This window comes from Patiria miniata, unplaced genomic scaffold (genome assembly GCF_015706575.1).
Source record: "Patiria miniata isolate m_02_andy unplaced genomic scaffold, ASM1570657v1 HiC_scaffold_18, whole genome shotgun sequence".
NCBI classification, from domain to species: domain Eukaryota; kingdom Metazoa; phylum Echinodermata; class Asteroidea; order Valvatida; family Asterinidae; genus Patiria; species Patiria miniata.
Window position 1 is genome coordinate 7,370,466 of NW_024037056.1, and position 17,864 is coordinate 7,388,329.

At 42.7% G+C, this 17,864-nt stretch overlaps 1 protein-coding gene across 1 annotated transcript in view; it reads left to right on the forward strand.

The window, feature by feature from the left end:
- The window catches only part of LOC119725074, a 29,192-nt gene extending 17,996 nt beyond the window's left edge, over positions 1-11,196 (forward strand). The window contains exons 2-4 of the mRNA XM_038196436.1: positions 9,488-9,804; positions 10,251-10,386; positions 11,030-11,196. Of these exons, the coding sequence (XP_038052364.1) occupies positions 9,488-9,804; positions 10,251-10,386; positions 11,030-11,196 (620 nt within the window). The remainder of the gene's footprint in view (positions 1-9,487; positions 9,805-10,250; positions 10,387-11,029) is intronic.
- The last annotated feature ends 6,668 nt before the right edge of the window (positions 11,197-17,864 follow it).

Consider the following 17,864-nt stretch of genomic DNA (forward strand, 5'->3'; position numbering starts at 1 on the left):
CCCCCCCCCTTATTGATTTTCGGAGGCCTAAGTATCCGGAGAAATAAAAAAAGGTCTGCATTTCAGCTCGCCTCATTGCACACATTTCTGGATCCACCCCTGCTAGCCCACCCCCTAAAATATAGGCTCTAGAACCGCGCCAGCTTTACAGGTATTTCGGCTTCTTCAAACAAGTTCATGATGTTTGTCTATCCCACTTGTTTTATATTATTTGGTTCAATTTTCTCTGCCCTATGTGCGTTCACTTTAATCAATCAGGTTCGCCGCCTCATTTTGTGTTGTGTGGGAAAAGGGTAAGTGAAATGCCTTTACAACTGTTGAACATTATCCAACTGAACATGACACCATTCAAAATCAGTCATTATTAGCATTACATAATTTGGCGTGCCACTCAAGAATCATAACATGAAATATACTGAAGCATTAGTACATTTTGAAAAGTAAAGTACGTAACGGAACAAATGAAGTATGGAAGGATTTAGTTTCACTCCCATGGGAGTTGTAAAAAAATCACAAATTTTTAACTATGTCTCTTGACCCGTTTGAAACCATTTGCAATGAATGACAACCATTGAAGTTGGACTAAATAGCGTCTTGGGGCTGCACTTTGCATAGTTATAGTCTTTTTACTGGCATTATGAGTAAGATTTGAGGCTTTGCACGTTGAAGATACTAATGAATGAAAGGTTTGCGGAAACACCATGTGGGAGTAATTTCTCAAATTAAGAGAATGGTTCTGACAACAACCAGACGTATGAACACGACGTTCCGGTCAGTAGCCCTGACCATCTTCAGGAAGTGATTATTACTGGCATTATGGTTAATCTAATTTTGATTTAACGGCCCGTAATAAACGAATTGAAATGCAAGCCTTACAACAACAACAACAACAACAACCAATAAAAAAACGGGGGTCATGTAGATGCCGGTCTGTTAATTTTTTGATTTTGGATGTATGCTCACTTCGTTTCCCGGCCCTAATAACTTCTTGCCTTCCTTTCCTATATATGCAAATAATTTGCTTGGTTCCGACGTTAATTGCCATCACGAAACACAACACGCTAAGCGATTTAGCTAAGGTTAGGGTGAACGTCGTCATCTGGATATTAAAGGACAATTAACTAATCAAATGTAGAAGGAAAAGATTGAAGTGAGAAAACTGTGACTTACCAAATACGCAAGCAACAATTGATGCCAAGTCAAGACGCCACATACTGATGACAGGCTTGGTTACTACATTCCGATTGAATTTATTCCGGTTTGGTTTCTTACTGGGTTCAAAATCCGACGTGACAAATGTTTCGCGTGACAAAATGTAGATACTTTACAAGGAGAACACACGTTTTGCCTGGTTACATTCTCCAAACTAATTATAGGTCTGTCGGGTGCGATTCAGCATTATGCCCCGGCCAAAGCTCCGGCAGGCTCATTGATGCATGATCATTTTATACTACGATTAATATTAATGCTAATGCACTTTCACGTCACACGAACCATGCGGTGAGGGAGGCCAAGGGAAGACTAGGCTGGTTCCCGCTCGCATTACGGGGACCGGTGTCACGGTCTCGCTTATCCGACGTGCTAGCTTCTCCGAGAGGGAAATTTCGCTTCAACATGCATGCGCAAAATTGCGCAGTACTGAAAATTTTCGTCAATTTTATTTGTGTGCTGAGTTCTTTGTGGTTGTACTGGTGCACGTAAGATCTTAGAATATGTGTATGTATACGTTAAGGGTACCAGTCGAATCCAGAATGTTCGTGGCGCGCACAACTCCCAATAACTAAAAAAGATTGAAGGATGCACAGATAAAGACTAATTGGACATGTGATGGACTGCAAACGAGCGAGGAACACAGACCAAGGAGTTCGTTCTTGATTATTCCTCAATGAACACACACACGTGACGCTGGTAAAACAAATCAGAATTAATGCTTGCAAGACCATGGCATGACTTATACATTGACCCACGGGAAGTAAATAACACATTCTTGGGTGTTCCTCACTTTGTTATTTATGAACTTGGTAGACTTCAGAACACAGCCCGAGGAAAAGTAAGCACATTGGACACATGAGCATGTATCGTGCTCATGTAACGTGCACTGTAACGTGCTCAATTATCCGCCGAATCCACCTGTAGAAGCTAGCACACCGGAGAAGTGAGACCGTGACACCGGTAGCTGGCTCCCATTGAAAGTCATTGATTGGATCAACTCTGCGCGTGCGCAGTTGATTATTATTATTTTGTTTTAACTAATGTATACATCTTTGCGCATGGACTACAGTTGAACTCATGGCTTATCAACAAACTGACTCTTACCATAAACAGAAGGCAAATTCGCCAGTATGTTTCACGTATACAACTTTCAAGCATTTCAACTGCATAGGTTTCAAATACTGAGAATGGTGCCCCTCTCTGTATTGATAGATGCCCGAGACACTTTCGAATTCAGCGAAAATCGAAATATCTCATCTAGGAAATGGCATATTCCCGGCCTATTGCCATTTTGAAATAGGCTGCTTCCGCGCTGACAATATCGTTGCGATTGAGTATTCAGGTGACGTAAATCAAACCTAGTATAGTCCTGCATATGTTTGTATGCATACATTAGAATTCATAATCCATTACCCGCTACCGGTCTCTACATTCGAAGTCCGAAGGAAATTGCGGGACCGATATCAGTCTATGGGAAGACCGACTCATTTTATACCCGAGTAGTGCGCTACATTTTGTGCTCTCGGGGGCGGCACGATCCTGGAATGTGTGCACTTGGGGGGGGGGGTTCATCAGGAAAACAATTCTGAAATATAGACATTTGTTTTTCTCCGGATAAGGAAAACAATTTCTGAAATATAGACATGTGTTTTTCTCCGGACACGAAGCCTCCGAAAATCAATAGGAGGAGAGGGGGGGGGGGGGAGCTTGCACCCATACTTTTAATGGGGACGCTGCTCAAATCCCACGATTATTAACACTATAACATTTTTGACAGGCCTTGAGGCGTTTGTCCCCCCCCCCGGATCCGCGCCTGGCTCTCTCTCTCTCATTACAGTTTTCATTGGGATCTTAATTAGACCCGTGGATCGAGGTTTAGTCTTTCTTTTTTTTCTCTATTCAAACATTTCTTACACTACACAAACCTCATACCTATCATCAACTTTCAACCTCAAGACAATAGTAGACCGTAGAACCATCCTTTACGCTGATTCAATCCCAACGTAACAAGTAATGTACCTATTATCTTGTTCGCCTAATTGATGATTTCCCTTGTTGATTGTTTTTGTGAATAATGCCAAATCTACGGCAGCGTACTGCTACCAGCCAAACAAAAAAAAAAAACCATTGGAGAAACGACTTAATAACATTATCTCATTTAAATGATTTAGTACCAGTGTCTCGTAACCCTGCGTAGCGTTTACAAAAAAACTTTGCAACAACTCGTCAACTGCTGCCCTTTTGGCAGCAGGTACTTTCCCGCACTACGCAAGACCCTATTCATAGCAATACAACAAAAAGCCACGTGCCAGACAGTGTCCAGACAGTTGCCAGACAGTGCTCTGGAAAGATAATTGACTGGCGGCTGCGGTATGCAGTTATGAAGGGAGATGACTGTGTCAAGTTACAGGTCTTTGTTGATGTTTCAATGAGACTTGGCAGGAGGCCTGGTCGAAAGTTTGTTGACACGGCCTGGGTGTAGCCCTGGCTGCAAAGTTCATTGAACCAGCTGATTTGGCAAGGGTTGATTGAGGATTAGATAGAAGGTGAACGTTTTTTGCCCTAAAAAAAAAAAAAAAAAAGGTTACCTGGGGCCGAAAGGGCAGCAGGTCACTCTGCGCAGGGGAAAGTATTTTCTTGTTTAAAAGACCTATTTATTTAATTCAAATGACCAATTTATTTTGTTTAAATGATTTATCTCTCGATCATATCGTCACCGACACCACGATGTAACACTCTACCGTGTTAAGGCATATTATTTTTTCAATTTTCATTTTTTTGGATTTTTAAACATTATTCATCAAGGCCTACCATAGCACGAAGTTTCAAAGCTTCAAGAGCTTTACTTTAATAATTACGCTAAGTATCCATGGCAACTTTTGCGCAAAAGTGACAATTTTCGTTTTCACGAAGTAACACTCAAGTTCCATTTTCCATTGCAATGCATGGCGCGCACTCTGCTCATAAGTGAGCAAAAACGTTTTCACGAAGTAACACTCTTCTTGTAACAAGTTGTATGAGCGCGCGCGCGCTGACCTGAAGTTGCACTTTCCTCGTGTTAAATACATTGAAGAGTGTTACTTCGTGAAAACGAAAATTTACAGTTTCGCACCTTTTGCGGTTTCACGAACTAACACTCATCTTTTTTTCTCTTATTTCTTGTTTATTTAATACACAAACGAGTGAAAAACAGCAGATTTAATAAATTCAATTCATCAAGTGTCCACAACGAGAAACCCAACTGAAAATACTCTGTCGTTTTGACGCAAAGTGTTGTTTTAGAAGGCGTTCAACTTTAGATGCCGTTTTCTCCGATTGCTAGTTTTTACTGGTATGTAGATGGGTGTTACTTCGTGGTGTCGGTGACGATATCATACGAGCCTAGGAACACTATTAATGTGCCATGAACGTAACTATGGTGTTCTTAATCTGCCAACTCACATCTGGCATCTGAGGTCAGTGGTGCACTCAGGATTTGGCTCGGGGTGGGAGGGTGCTCACGATTTATTTTGTTCCAAATTTGTAAAAAGTTAAAAACATTTTCAAACAATTTTGCCACATTTTTTTTTCCGGAGGGACTATTTCGACGCTGGTGGCGTCACTTACCCCCCCCCCCCGCCTCGCCAAAAAAAATACATTTGCATCAGTTTTGCACGCCAGAGTTTTAAACTTCGTAAGTAAAGGTTTTCCCGGCCAATTTTCGAATTGTTATAATCATTTTCATTATCAGCCATTCAATTTCGCGTGGTTTGTACAGATGTGCTTAACTTGGGGTTTCCTTAAAATTTTGGGGGCATTCAATTTCATTTGTAGGCAGCTAAGATTTTTTTTTCCGAATGTTTGTTTTCGTTTCGGGGCATTCATTTTCGTTTAGTGCATTCAAGACTTAATTTTTAGCATTCTTAAATTAAGTCTTTGCAACTTTTTGACAGTTTAGACATTCAAATTAGCGAACGTCAGTGCGCTTAAAAAAATGTTGCAATGCTTGTCGTTCATTATTCGTTTGTGGGCAAAAACTTTCATCGTTTGTCATTCTAAATGAAGATTTCTTGACGTCGTGCAAGACATCGGGGCATTTATGTTCGGCAATGGTTGTACCATCGGGCATGCCTGTCTTTGATATTTTCTTAAATGTTTTCTTGCGTACGTCTGACCGAACACATATTTAAAAGGGCCCATGCAAAGAAATTGTTCAATACACACCTTAACAATACATCTTTGTGTCACATTTAACTTTCTTTTATTGTTTATTATTTGTTTTTCTTTTATGAAGGGTATTTTTGATGCCTGTTCCGTTGTTATGTTCACGCAAAGTTCCATATTCATAAGCAAAACTTAGATGTCATTCCTGGCAGATACGACTTGGTTGTTTCAAAACAAAATGTTCCTACAATTTGGGACATTTTGTTATCAAACATTTTTTTTCCTTGGCCATTCTTTGCTGTGTCAGTACATAGCAGTGAGCCAATGAGCAAATCTGTCTCACAAAATAATAATGTTTTCAATTAGCAAATGTTGGGTACCGTACGGTGAATAATTTGAAAGAAAACCCTAAACTGAACAGTGTCTTTCTGAAATCACATCACAGCAAATGCGCGCTCAGAAGTCTGGGCAGGAAAATAATAAACGTTTAACCCTAAAGGGGCCGGGTTATTTTGACCATCTCTCAGCCGGGGGGGGGGCGGATTCCGCCCCCCCCCTAAGATCTCAGCCATCGAGTGACGTAAAATTTTGAAACTCAGCACATGCATAGAGCAACTCTTCCTAAACATGCCCAAGAAATTTCATGACTATAGGTCAAAGGGTTTTGGAATTATGGCTAATTAATTATTCATATGTATGAATGGCAATTCTGCTCGGTGTACACGACGTATATGCGAAAATTCAGTTTTCACGGCGCGTAGCGCCGGAAAATTTTTCGCTACGGGCCAACCCGTGGTCCGATTTTTATGTTTTTGGTATCAAAAGATGCGCAAAGCTCGAGGCTAAAAAGTCATAACAGCTCGGGTCGCGAAAAAAATTTTTTTAGAAGCTATCGCAGAAAATGTTGAGGGGGGGGCGGATTCCGCTCCCCCCCGGCCCCTTTTGGTTTAAAGAAGTGCACATCGCAATAAGATTAACCAAAGAGGATGTCAGTTTTATTACACTTCAGAGTAGTAGAACACTGCACTTAATGTATTCCTGAGAAAAAGTCATTGCCGGACCCTTTAATTAAGATCGAAAGGTGTGCATTTACGGATTGAAGACGTGAGATGTGATTTACGCCGAGATAATTCAGAATTTTACATGCAGGAAGTCTTAAAGCATGTTTGATACAATGTGAAATACAGCGTGAGTAAAAAAAAAACCCGAAACCCAATCTGCGTGATCTTTCAATGTCAATCTCAATTAAATGAGCCAGGCGTGAAATTGAATAGAAACTTGGTGAAATTGGCCGGGAAACCTATATTATTGAAAAGTATTGCCACTCCTCCCGAGTTTACAAGAACTAAAATAGCAGTCAAACCTTTCTATGATTTTTCATAGCCCCAAAGCTTTCAATGATTTTAAAGTTAGGTTGGCAAGATTGTACCTGTGAAGAAGTGCTGCACTGAAGGATTTGTATTACCGTAATATGTCGGAATCTGTTTGGAATCGTTAAGAAATTACATTTGAAATGATAAATTGATATATATTTCGTTTTAGCACTGACGTATATGCTTCCCCACAATAAGGAAAGAAAACTGTACATTCATCGTTTGCCAAATACTAAATGGTACATCGAGTGTCCTTGGCAAATTTTAACATCTATTTTCATTTGAGTAAGAGCAATTACACTGTTGCGTACTCGTTGACCAAAAAGAACGCTGCCCAATTAACTTGAACTTGTTTATGAGAATTGCAGCTTGCCTACTTGTCAACATCCTGTTACGGAGAGCCAAAATATCGCAGCAATGGGGCCTGCAGTCATTAATAACAGTGGTTCCATATTACCCGCGTGATGAATCTATTGCCTTCCTATGAACGAGACATTGGGCATTTAGCATTTTTTTTTATGTGTCGGTGAAATTCCGTCGTAGATTGCAGAGCCACTTTTATTGATCAGATAACGAAAGCAATCGCGTGCCTTGTTTTAATTGTGAAAGATGCCGACCGCAGTTTATTTCCCCTAAGGATGCAATTTCCTTCCAATAGCCTTGGCTGCCGCTATTGTATTTTCTCCTCTCTCAGTATTACAGTCGTCAGTGTGGCGGTATATAGTAAATGTACTGCTTGTGTTCGAGACTGGTCTTATCAGAACTCACTCTGCCGCCATGGATGAAACACGTTCTCTTCAAAGCTTATTCTCGCTACAAAGACTTGCCTTGACTATCGACACATTACATGGAAATCATGGAGGGGTTATCATTACTCTTTAAAAGTTTGCAGTATGAAGATTAGACTATAGCAATATAATAATAATAATAATAATAATCATAGATGTCCTGTACATACACTGTGTGTTTTCGGTATGGATGTTCATGCACAGTATTATGCACTCTTCATGTACATGTATAGTTCATGTACATGTACATCACAAAGCTTTACGAATGCGTTACACCAGCTGGATAATTGAGATATGAAAGAGTCTTTTATTTATTAACATCGTCAATGGATCATGATTATTCAGTGCAGTTTCAATTTTTTTTTTTTTTCATGAGAAAAGAACAACGTCACACCATTGTTGTTACTTAGTGGATAGTGCGATGAACTATATTGGCTCGATGCGAGCGCGAAGCGCGAAGCCCTTACGGCGTGTTGGTTCGTGGCCCGCTGAAGTGCCCCGCAAAAAAAATGGATTCTAGATGTTCTGTTGTATGATCTGAAGCAAATTTCTTACCACTTTCTTCCTTAACTAATATTTTCTTAGCAAAAGATAATTATTTGAACATCGTTTTCGAGGTTTGAGTCATTGAATCAGCTATCGGTATTCTGAGCTATAGGCGTGGGGTACGGGGCCCGCTTAAGGGCCCCGAAAAAAATTGATTCTCGATGCTCTGTGGTGTGATCTGAGGCAATTTCTTACCACTTTAACCAATAATTATCTTAGCACAAAAGATAATAATTTAAAAATAATTTTCGAGGTTTTCTCAGCTAAAGGCATAAGAAACAATTTAGAGCATTGTTTTCGAGGTTGGAGTCATTGAATCAGCTACCAGAATTCTGAGCTATAGGCGTGGGGTTCGGGACCCGCTTAAGGGCCCCGAAAAATTGTGGATTTTAAATGCTCTGTGGTGCTATATGAGGCAATTTCTGACCACTTTAACCAATATTTTCTAAGCAAAAGATACATTGTAGTACATAATAGGGCCTTGTAAATGAGACACGAGTTCAAAAATCTGGGGGGGGGGGGGGGTGGGACATTTGATATTGTGTTCCCCACCCTTCAAAAAGGTGGGGGTGGGGGGGGGGGGGACTAGTCCCCCTGTCCCCCCGGGATTGACGCCCATGGCGTCATGTAGATCAATGATATTTTGTTTAGAAACTCAAAATCTCAGTTTTGTCGCCCCCCCCTCCCTCCCACGCCCCCCCCCCCCCCCCCGTGGCTACGCCACTGATTTCAAGGAATTTTAATTGGTCTATTATTATTATTATTTAGCTTATATGAATGGAGGAAAAATGTTGTGCGGGGGGGGGGCGACAAGGTTTCATGGGGGCGGCCGGCCCCCCACGCCCACGCCCCCCCCCCCGGTGGCTACGCCACTCCATAGAGCAAGGAAAAGTTCAAAACTATAATACGTTTCTATGTTCATAATAACCCTATTTTAGGGCCAGTTCCGATCTGTTTTCGGTATTTAAACTGACTTTAGGTCTCCCCGTTTTGTTTCCTTTTTTACCTTAACTTGTTTCCTTTTTCTCTGTTGTTTGAGTTTTTTGGCAAGTGGACACACGGCGGGGGGAGGGGGGGGCAGGTTAGTTTTTTTTTTTTTTTTTTTGGGGGGGGAGGGGCAAATCCTCCGTCTCCCGGTGGCGCGGCCACTTGTGATTAGATTATAAATGAGGGCGCTTTATCTTTTCACAATGTTTCAAAGTCATAGAGTTTGTAGTTTTAGATACGGCGTGTCCTGTCTCACCATTCTACCGGTCTTTTAAACACACTGTCCTCCAGATTAACTTCGCACAAAAAAAAAACACGACCGTTCCACAGGAGCTCGCATTTGGGCATTAACAGCAATTTGAAATTACGCCAAAAAACACCCGCTTTATACTATCATATCAATTAGGGTGCCTTTAACTCTGTTCCCCTTCCCTTTAGGTATTGACGCTTCAGAGAAAATGGTAACAGTAGCCGTTAAGACCAACTCGGCACCACACGTAACATACAGTCAATGGGACGCCCGAGCCGTGGGGGACATCCCGGACTGGCGAAAGAGATTCGACAAAGCTGTCCGTTTCTTCGTTCTCCACTGGATTCCCGAGGAGACCCAAGCGCTCCGTAGCATCTCGGCGTGTCTGAAGCCGGGAGGGCAGGCACTGTTCATCATCCGTTTCGAGAACCGCGACGACTCCTTCTTTTTACCCCGTGCGACTTCCTTCTTGAAAAGCCATGAGAAGTGGGGTGCTTTTGTCGAGGTATGAAACCATCGTCCTTCAAAATTGGATCTTTTGGCGGGGCGGGAGGGGGCGTTTTGTTGTTTGGTTTGCGTAGATCGAGATCCTTTCACAAAACCAGACTAAAATCTCAGTCCAACTGCTTACTACAGCGGTGCCGATTTCTAGTTAACACAGAGGACCGGCATAGCTTGGAAAACTTTGAAAAGTGGATGGTGGGGGGGGGGGGGGTAGGAAGGTCTTTCTTAAAACCTTCCTGCTGTTTAAAAGGTCACAAACGGTCAAAGTTTCCTTCCACTTCCCCATGTTTACATTTAAAAAACAAATGGGTCACTTGACCAATATAATTGACCCAAGTTATAGCATGGCTCAGAAGGCATGTTCCCATATGAGGGTTTTAAATGCTTAATCGAAGAATGTCTACCTTCCCTTTTCACATAACAGAGATGGTCTTTTTTGTAATACAGGACTACAAGTCATCACTGCACTTTTGGGACCTATCGGTCCCAGAAACGCAGAAAGTCTTCAAAGCACGTGGCTGGGCCGAGGCTAAGTGTGAAGTATGGAGGCACGAACAGGTCCTGTCCGAAATTCAGTTAAAATGTAAGCTTTAACAATCGAAATGTACCTTTTCCGAACCACATATGTAATTAAAGGAGTGCAATTCACCAGCTAATTTAAGGTATGCGTTCAAAGTACCAACGAATAATTCGTCAGTTTGTCGAATTGCGCGCGCGTGCGATCCGTCAAACTGGCGAATAGCGAAACAGTGTGAAGAACAGCCGGCTATTAGAGATTTTTTTATTCCGAATATACACCAAAAGGGTTATTATCGAAACATAAATGGTAAAATACAACGCTCAGAAAAATGTTCAACTTCATACGCGAATAACTCGAAACATGCTTTTCGCTTATTCGTCGATATGTCAGCTCTGCGACGGGCTATTCAATTCACTTCAATTCAATTCAATTGAAATATACATTTTCTATCCACGCTTTCAAATCGTGATGAACACAGTACCAACTTTTTCATAATACAGAAACAGAATAAACTCATGTTATTCGGAAAATAATTCGGAAATGAGAAAGTATGGAGGCGTTTAAGAAGCTGGAGCTTTAGAGAAATGCCTTATATAACACAAGGGGATTTTCAGTTGTTGAAACATTATTTAAAGATTATTCAATCAGGTTGTGCACACACGTGCGCATACGTAAATCACCTGGATTTGTTCTCTCTTTTCAACAGTGTTTTTGGATACATGTCTTGGAGAAACACCGTTGATACCAGCGGCAGCGCTGGAGGATTATCTGCAAGACCTGTGGCAGTGGGCGTTGGATCGCTATGGGGATAAGACTCAGCCCGGACATGTCCTCATCACTTTGGAATTTATGGTCGTACACGCTTGGAAATAAGATTTGAAACCCTGTGGCGTTTTTCGCTTTCAAGTCTTTTTTTTTGGCGTTATTTTGATATTGTTTTTTTTTAGGTTCAGTAGAGTCTTTCCTCGTGGTTGTAGAAGAAAAAAAACATGAACAAATTATGCCTATTAAATTGTTTAATGGTTTCAAAAATGATATTTTTATGTTCTCGACATTTTGTGTAAGTACATGAAAATTTTATTAATAAGGGAATAAGTATGTGCTTGGCCGGTTTTAAACACTTTGTTTTAAACACTATGCCGGTCAACAAATACAAGGGTGAAAGGGACTGGATTTCATAGGAGTCCAAATGTCATGTGACACTGGCAAAGTACACCAGCCAGCCGGTTGTTTTATCAACTTTTACGACCGGCGACCAACAGGAATGGGTAAACTGCCTTAAGTATTTATTAATTGTACCTGGTCTCTTCATGCCACATAGGTGGCTGCTGACTGTGTTTTTTGTCATGTAAACGTAATAAACTAACACTCCAAAACATATCGCTATTACGCAAAATATAACGTTGATGAATATTGTAGTTTTGAAATTCTTTTTGTTTAAGGTGTGTTTTTTTTTTGTGGCTTTTTTTTGGGGTCTTTTTGGGTTGCATTTTTTGTGTGCTGTATAAGGTTGGTCTTTTTATACATCATGATTGTTTGAGTGCTGATAATTACCCGAGCCGACGGTCCAAAAGTCAAAACAAGTCAAATATTATAAATGTTCAACGATTTTGTTCAGCAATTTAACTTAATGTTTTTCGGGACACCCCTCCAGGTATATTATGTTATTTCCAGTCTCGCAAGTGGTTAACAACTCCTTATATGGAGATTGGCGCGCGCGTCGTGCGTACTGGGCGATGTGGCTCAGAACGGTGTACGTGTATTGTGAATTTAGGACTACTAGTGCAGTGCCCGTCTAAAATGTGCATGTTGGGGAAGCGCAAATTGCTTTGCCGCTGGTATTGGTTGTATGCTTGCTGAGGTTTTGAGAACTGCTCTTGCAAACAACGCACGCGATCCAATGGTGTTGTTTTCACAAGTTGAACGTATACTCACGTCAAAGTTTGTGCCAAATTTGAAGTTGTTTGGGCGAGTGCATGGTTCTCGAAAAAGCAAATAACAGCGCAGATATTCACCCCTACTGGACAATGGTATCGCGTGCCCGTCCCTTTTGCATTGTTTGCGTCATATTGAGCACGCGCGCTTTAGCTTTACATGACGTAAACAATTGAAAAGAACGGCAGCGCGTGGTGTCATGTTCTAAGCTATATACTGCCATGTTTGCCTCAGAAAATACTGGTTTTTTTTGCAGCTTTTTTGAGAACCGCTCATCCAAACCACTTCAAACTTGGCACTGCACATTCTGTTGTCCCGAACAATATACCCGCCGATTTTCAACTTCATACGGCGCCCAGTTCTGGAGATAATCGAAATACCGACAGACAGGCAGAAATTCTTGGAATTATAATATAGACTAGTGCAGGGCCAGTCGAAAATGTGCGTGTTCGGAAGGGGCAGTTGAGAACTGCAGCTCTCGCAAACAATGCACATTATTCAATGGTGTGAACGCACACTCGCAAGTTAAACGCCCAAAATGTCGTCACCCCCTGGCACTGATATTTACCCCTACTAGAAAATTTGGTAGGGCGTAGTTGTAGGGCGATACCATATTGTATTAGACTTCCTCAGTCGACCGCCTACATACAGTGCAGTGATGGTCAGCCTCGACTCCAGGGGTCGCGTTCTCGTTCCTTACACTAGCCCCTGGCTGTGATGATGACGTAAATGACGCTGAATGGCTATTCACAGCGTACAGCGCGGGCATTTCGTAGATTGCACGCCGGGCGCGCCCATAATGCGCTCGCCCTCGCGTGCTTAGCTTTGCACGTAACGTCACGTAGGAAAAAAAATATGATTCAAAAGTCGCGATGCCTGTACGATATGGATTATGTCAGCCGCGTTTTTCGCTTAGAAAACCTTGTATCTGTGGTTGTAAAGGTACGAAAGGAGTACGTACATTTAAAACAAATCTTTGCTAATTAACACAACGTCCAAACGTTGTGTTTGAAAGGATGGATTCTTCAAAATCACAACTGTTAACATTTTAAAGATGGCGTCGGCTCGTAAAACGGATAAACTGCAGCCCTAATTATAATGTGCCATATTTTGGCACATTTAAGTTACACAATTCCAGGGGTTACGATCGCGCAAGGCATGTTGGGAAGCAACACGGCGCTGCAAGGTCGTACCCAAAGGGGCACGAGGTTGAGTGATGGTTGCTCAGTTGACTACAAAATGCATGTGCCCGTGAATGCCACTCACGTATATGTACGTACGAAGACATGGTGTGCAGTGCTATCGCCCTACAATGTGCCCGTCCTTTTTGCACTGTTTGCGTCATATTGAGCACGCTGGCTAAAGCTCGAACATGACGTAAACAATTAAAAACATTCCCATGATGTGCCCGTCCTTTTTTCCGTTGCTGCGTCATATTAAGCACGCGCGCTTTTGCTCACCAAACATGACGTAAACAAGTGAAAAAGGACTGCGCATGTTCTATAGGTATATAATCTGCCACGTTGAGGCTCAAAAAATGCTCTTTTTTGGCAGCTTTTTCGAGAACACCTGGTCCAAACCACTTCCAACTTGGCACTGCACATTCTGTGGTCCCGAGCAATATACCCGCCGATATTCAACTTCATATGGTGCCCGGTTCTGGAGAAAATTGACGGACAGACAGACAGACAGAGATTCCTGGAATTATATTAAGGACTAGTGTAGGGCCAGTCAAAAATGCGCCTGTTCGGAAGGGGCAGTTGAGAACTGCAGCTTGTGCAAACAACGCACATTATTCAATGGTGCTTCCACAGGTTGAACGCACACTCGCAGGTTAAATGCACACATGTTGTCATCCCCTGGCACTGATATTTACCCCTACTGGACAATATGATATCGCCCTACAGTAACAGTTGCTCAGTTGACCGCCTACATACAGTGCAGTGATGGTTGCTCAGTTGACAGCAAAATGCATGTGCCTGTGCATGCCCACTCACGTACATGTACGTATGGAGACATAGTGTGCAGTGCTATTCACCTATACTGCACAATGGTATCGCCCAACAATGTGCCCGTCCTTTTTTCCATTGTTGCGTCATATTGAGCTTGCGCGCTTTAGCTTTAAATGACGTAAACATTTGAAAAGAACGGCAGTGCATGGTGTTATGTTCTAAGATATATACTGCTACGCTATGCTTCAGAAACTACTGCTTTTTTGCAGCTTTTCGAGAACCGCTAGTCCAAACAACTTCAAACTTCGCACTGCACATTCTGGTGTCCCGAGCAATACACCCGCCGATTTTAAACTTCATACGGTGCCCGGTTCTGGAGATAAACGGCGGACAGACAGACAGACAGATAGCCCGTCAGACAGACAGACATAGATTTCCGGAATTAAAGTAGACTAGTGCAGGGCCAGTCGAAAATGTGCTTGTTCGGGAGGGCAAGTTGAAAATGTGCCTGATTGGGAGGGACAAATTGCTTGACCGTTGGTATAGGTTGCATTCTTGCAGAGTTTTTGAAAACTGCTCGTGCAAACAACGCACGCGATTCAATGGTGTTGTTTTCACAGGTTGAACGCACACTCACGTCAAAGTTTGTGCCAAGTTTGAATTTCGACCGCCTACAATGGTCGCTCAATCGACTACAAAAATAATGTGCCCATGCAGCCACCACGTACGTGTACATACGGAAACATGGTATGCAGTGCTTTTCACCCATACTGGAAAATGGTATTCCCTACAATGCACGTGCGCGTGCCCGTTCATTTTCCATTGTTGCGTCATATTAAGCACGCACGCTCTTGCTCAAACATGACGTAAACAATTGAAAAGAACGGCAGTGCGTACGCGTGGTGTTATGTTCTAAGCTGCCACGTTTGCCTCAGAAAATACTGCTTTTTTGCAGCTTTTTAGACAACCGCTCGTCCAAACAACTTCAAACTCGGCACTGCACATTCTGCTGTCCCGAGCAATGCACCCGCCGATTTTCAACTTCATACGGTGCCCGGTTCTGGAGATAATCGGCGGACAGACAGACAGACAGACGGACAGACAGACAGACAGACAGAGATTCCTGGAATTGTAGAATATAGACTAGTGCAGGGCCAGTCGAAAATGTGCGTGTTCGGAAGGGGCAGTTGAGAACTGCAGCTCGTGCAAACAACGCACATTATTCAATGGTGTGAACGCACACTCGCAAGTTAAACGCACAAGATGTCGTCAACCCCCGGCACTGATATTTACCCCTACTGGACAATATGGTATCGCCCTACAACTGTAGGGCGTAGTTGTAGGGCGATACCATATTGTATTAGAGTTGCTCAGTCGACCGCCTACATACAGTGCAGTGCGGATGGTTGCTCAGTTGCCTACAAAATGCATGTGCCCGTGCCCGTGCATGCCACTCACGTACGAATACATGGTGTGCAGTGCTATCGCCCTACAATGTTCCCCTCCTTTTTGCATTGTTGCGTCATATTGAGCAGGCGCGCTCTTGCTCAAACATGACGTAAACAATTGAAAAGAACGGCAGTGCGTGGTGTTCTAGGCTATATTCTGGCGCGTTTGCCTCAGAAAATACTGCTTTTTTGCAGCTTTTTCTAAAACCGTTGGTCCAAACCACTTCAAACTTGACACTGCACTTTCTGTTGTCCCGAGCAATACACCCGCCGATTTTCAACTCCATACGGTGCCCGGTTCTGGAGATAATCGACGGACAGACAGACAGACAGACAGACAGAGTGCAGGGCCAGTCGAAAATGTGCGTGTTCGGAAGGGGCAGTTGAGAACTGCAGCTCGTGCAAACAACGCACATTATTCAATGGTGTGAACGCACACTCGCAAGTTAAACTCACAAAATTTCGTCCCCCCCCCCGGCACATACAGTGCAGTGATGGTTGCTCAGTTGAGTACAAAATGCATGTGCCCGTGCATGCCACTCACGTATATGTACGTACGAAGACATGGTGTGCAGCGCTATAGCCCTACAATGTGCCCGTCATTTTTGCAGGGCCCGTCAAAAAAATGCACCTGTTCGTTTAGGGGCAATTTCGAAATGCTCATGTCATGCAAACAACGCACACGATTCAATTGTGTTGTTTTCACAGGTTAAACTCACACTCATAGGTTGAGCGCACTTTGTACAGTGTCGCCAGGCCATCCCCGGCACTGATATTCACCAATGCGCCCGTGCAGCTACTCACCTACGTGAGTAAGGTTGCTCAATCCACCGCCTACAATAGTGGTTCAATCGACTGCAGAATGCATGTGCCCGTGCAGTCATCACTTACGGAAACATATGGTAGCAGTGCTATTCACCCATACTGGACAATGGTATCGCCCTACAATGCACGTGCGCGTTCCCGTCCTTTTTGCATTGTTTGCGTCATATTGAGCACGCGCGCTCTTGCTTTAACATGACGATAACAATTGAAAAGAACATCAGTGCGCGGAGTTCTAGGCTATATTCTGGCGCGTTTGCCTCAGAAAATACTGCTATTTTGCAGCTTTTTCGAGAACCGCTGGTCCAAACTACTTCAAACTTGGCACTGCACATTCTGCTATCCGGAGCAATGCACCCGCCGATTTTCAACTTCATACGGTGCCCGGTTCTGGAGATAATCAGCGGACAGACAGACAGACAGACAGACGGACAGACAGACAGAGATTCCTTGAATTGTAGTATAGATATGAAATACTAACTCACTAGTAGTGCAGCGCATGGCTGCGTGAGGATTGTGAACGTTTAGCCTAAAAACAGTAAAAGGCACTGGATTTCATAGGAGTCCAAACGGTTTGCATTACTTGTATCAATGCATGTCCAGTTTGAGGAGATTTTGAATTAAGACCTCCAATAAATTATGCATATGTTCTTTTATATAACGAAAGTAAAAAGGTTTAAACTGTTGCGCAACACCCCACGAATAAAAGCTTACAACTTCGTAAATTGACTATGTGATAGTGTTCAACGAAAACAATACATTAAGTTTTGAGACTCCTTTTTTCGTATCAAAGTGCCTGAAAATGTAAACCAAGGTTGTCGTGGAATTGCCCATAAACAATCAGAATAGGTTAGGAGTAAGCCTTATCCATTTGGGGTCAAATGGGTTAGGATGTGCTGGGGTGAAATGGAGAAATGAGCGGCTCAATCTCCACTGAAGCACTCTATTGCATAGCACGGCGTCTCAACATTATCCTCTTCCAATAGCACGGCTTCTCAACATTATCCCTTTCCAATAAAATGCTAACGACCAGTTCTACGAGGAACTCAACACCACCATCAGAGGTATCCCTGTCATAGAACAACTGTACCTACTACTTGTCGAGTGGGATCTTACCACAACTGGTCAAATCAACCCGGTCCTTTTCGGGTAAAAGTGACATTTGCTAATGTTTTCTTCAGCAAAACTCATAAATACATTAATAATAACATGTTTTATGATGGAGAAACTCTCAACCAAATACAAAATGTGCTCACTTGCCTGGAAAATCTTCACACACCCTTCACACATCATTTTAGGTGACCATGACCCATGAACTTTGACCTCAGGTCAAGGTCACTAAAGGTCAATGGAAAAAATGGCAACATCAATGTTCTTGTTCTCA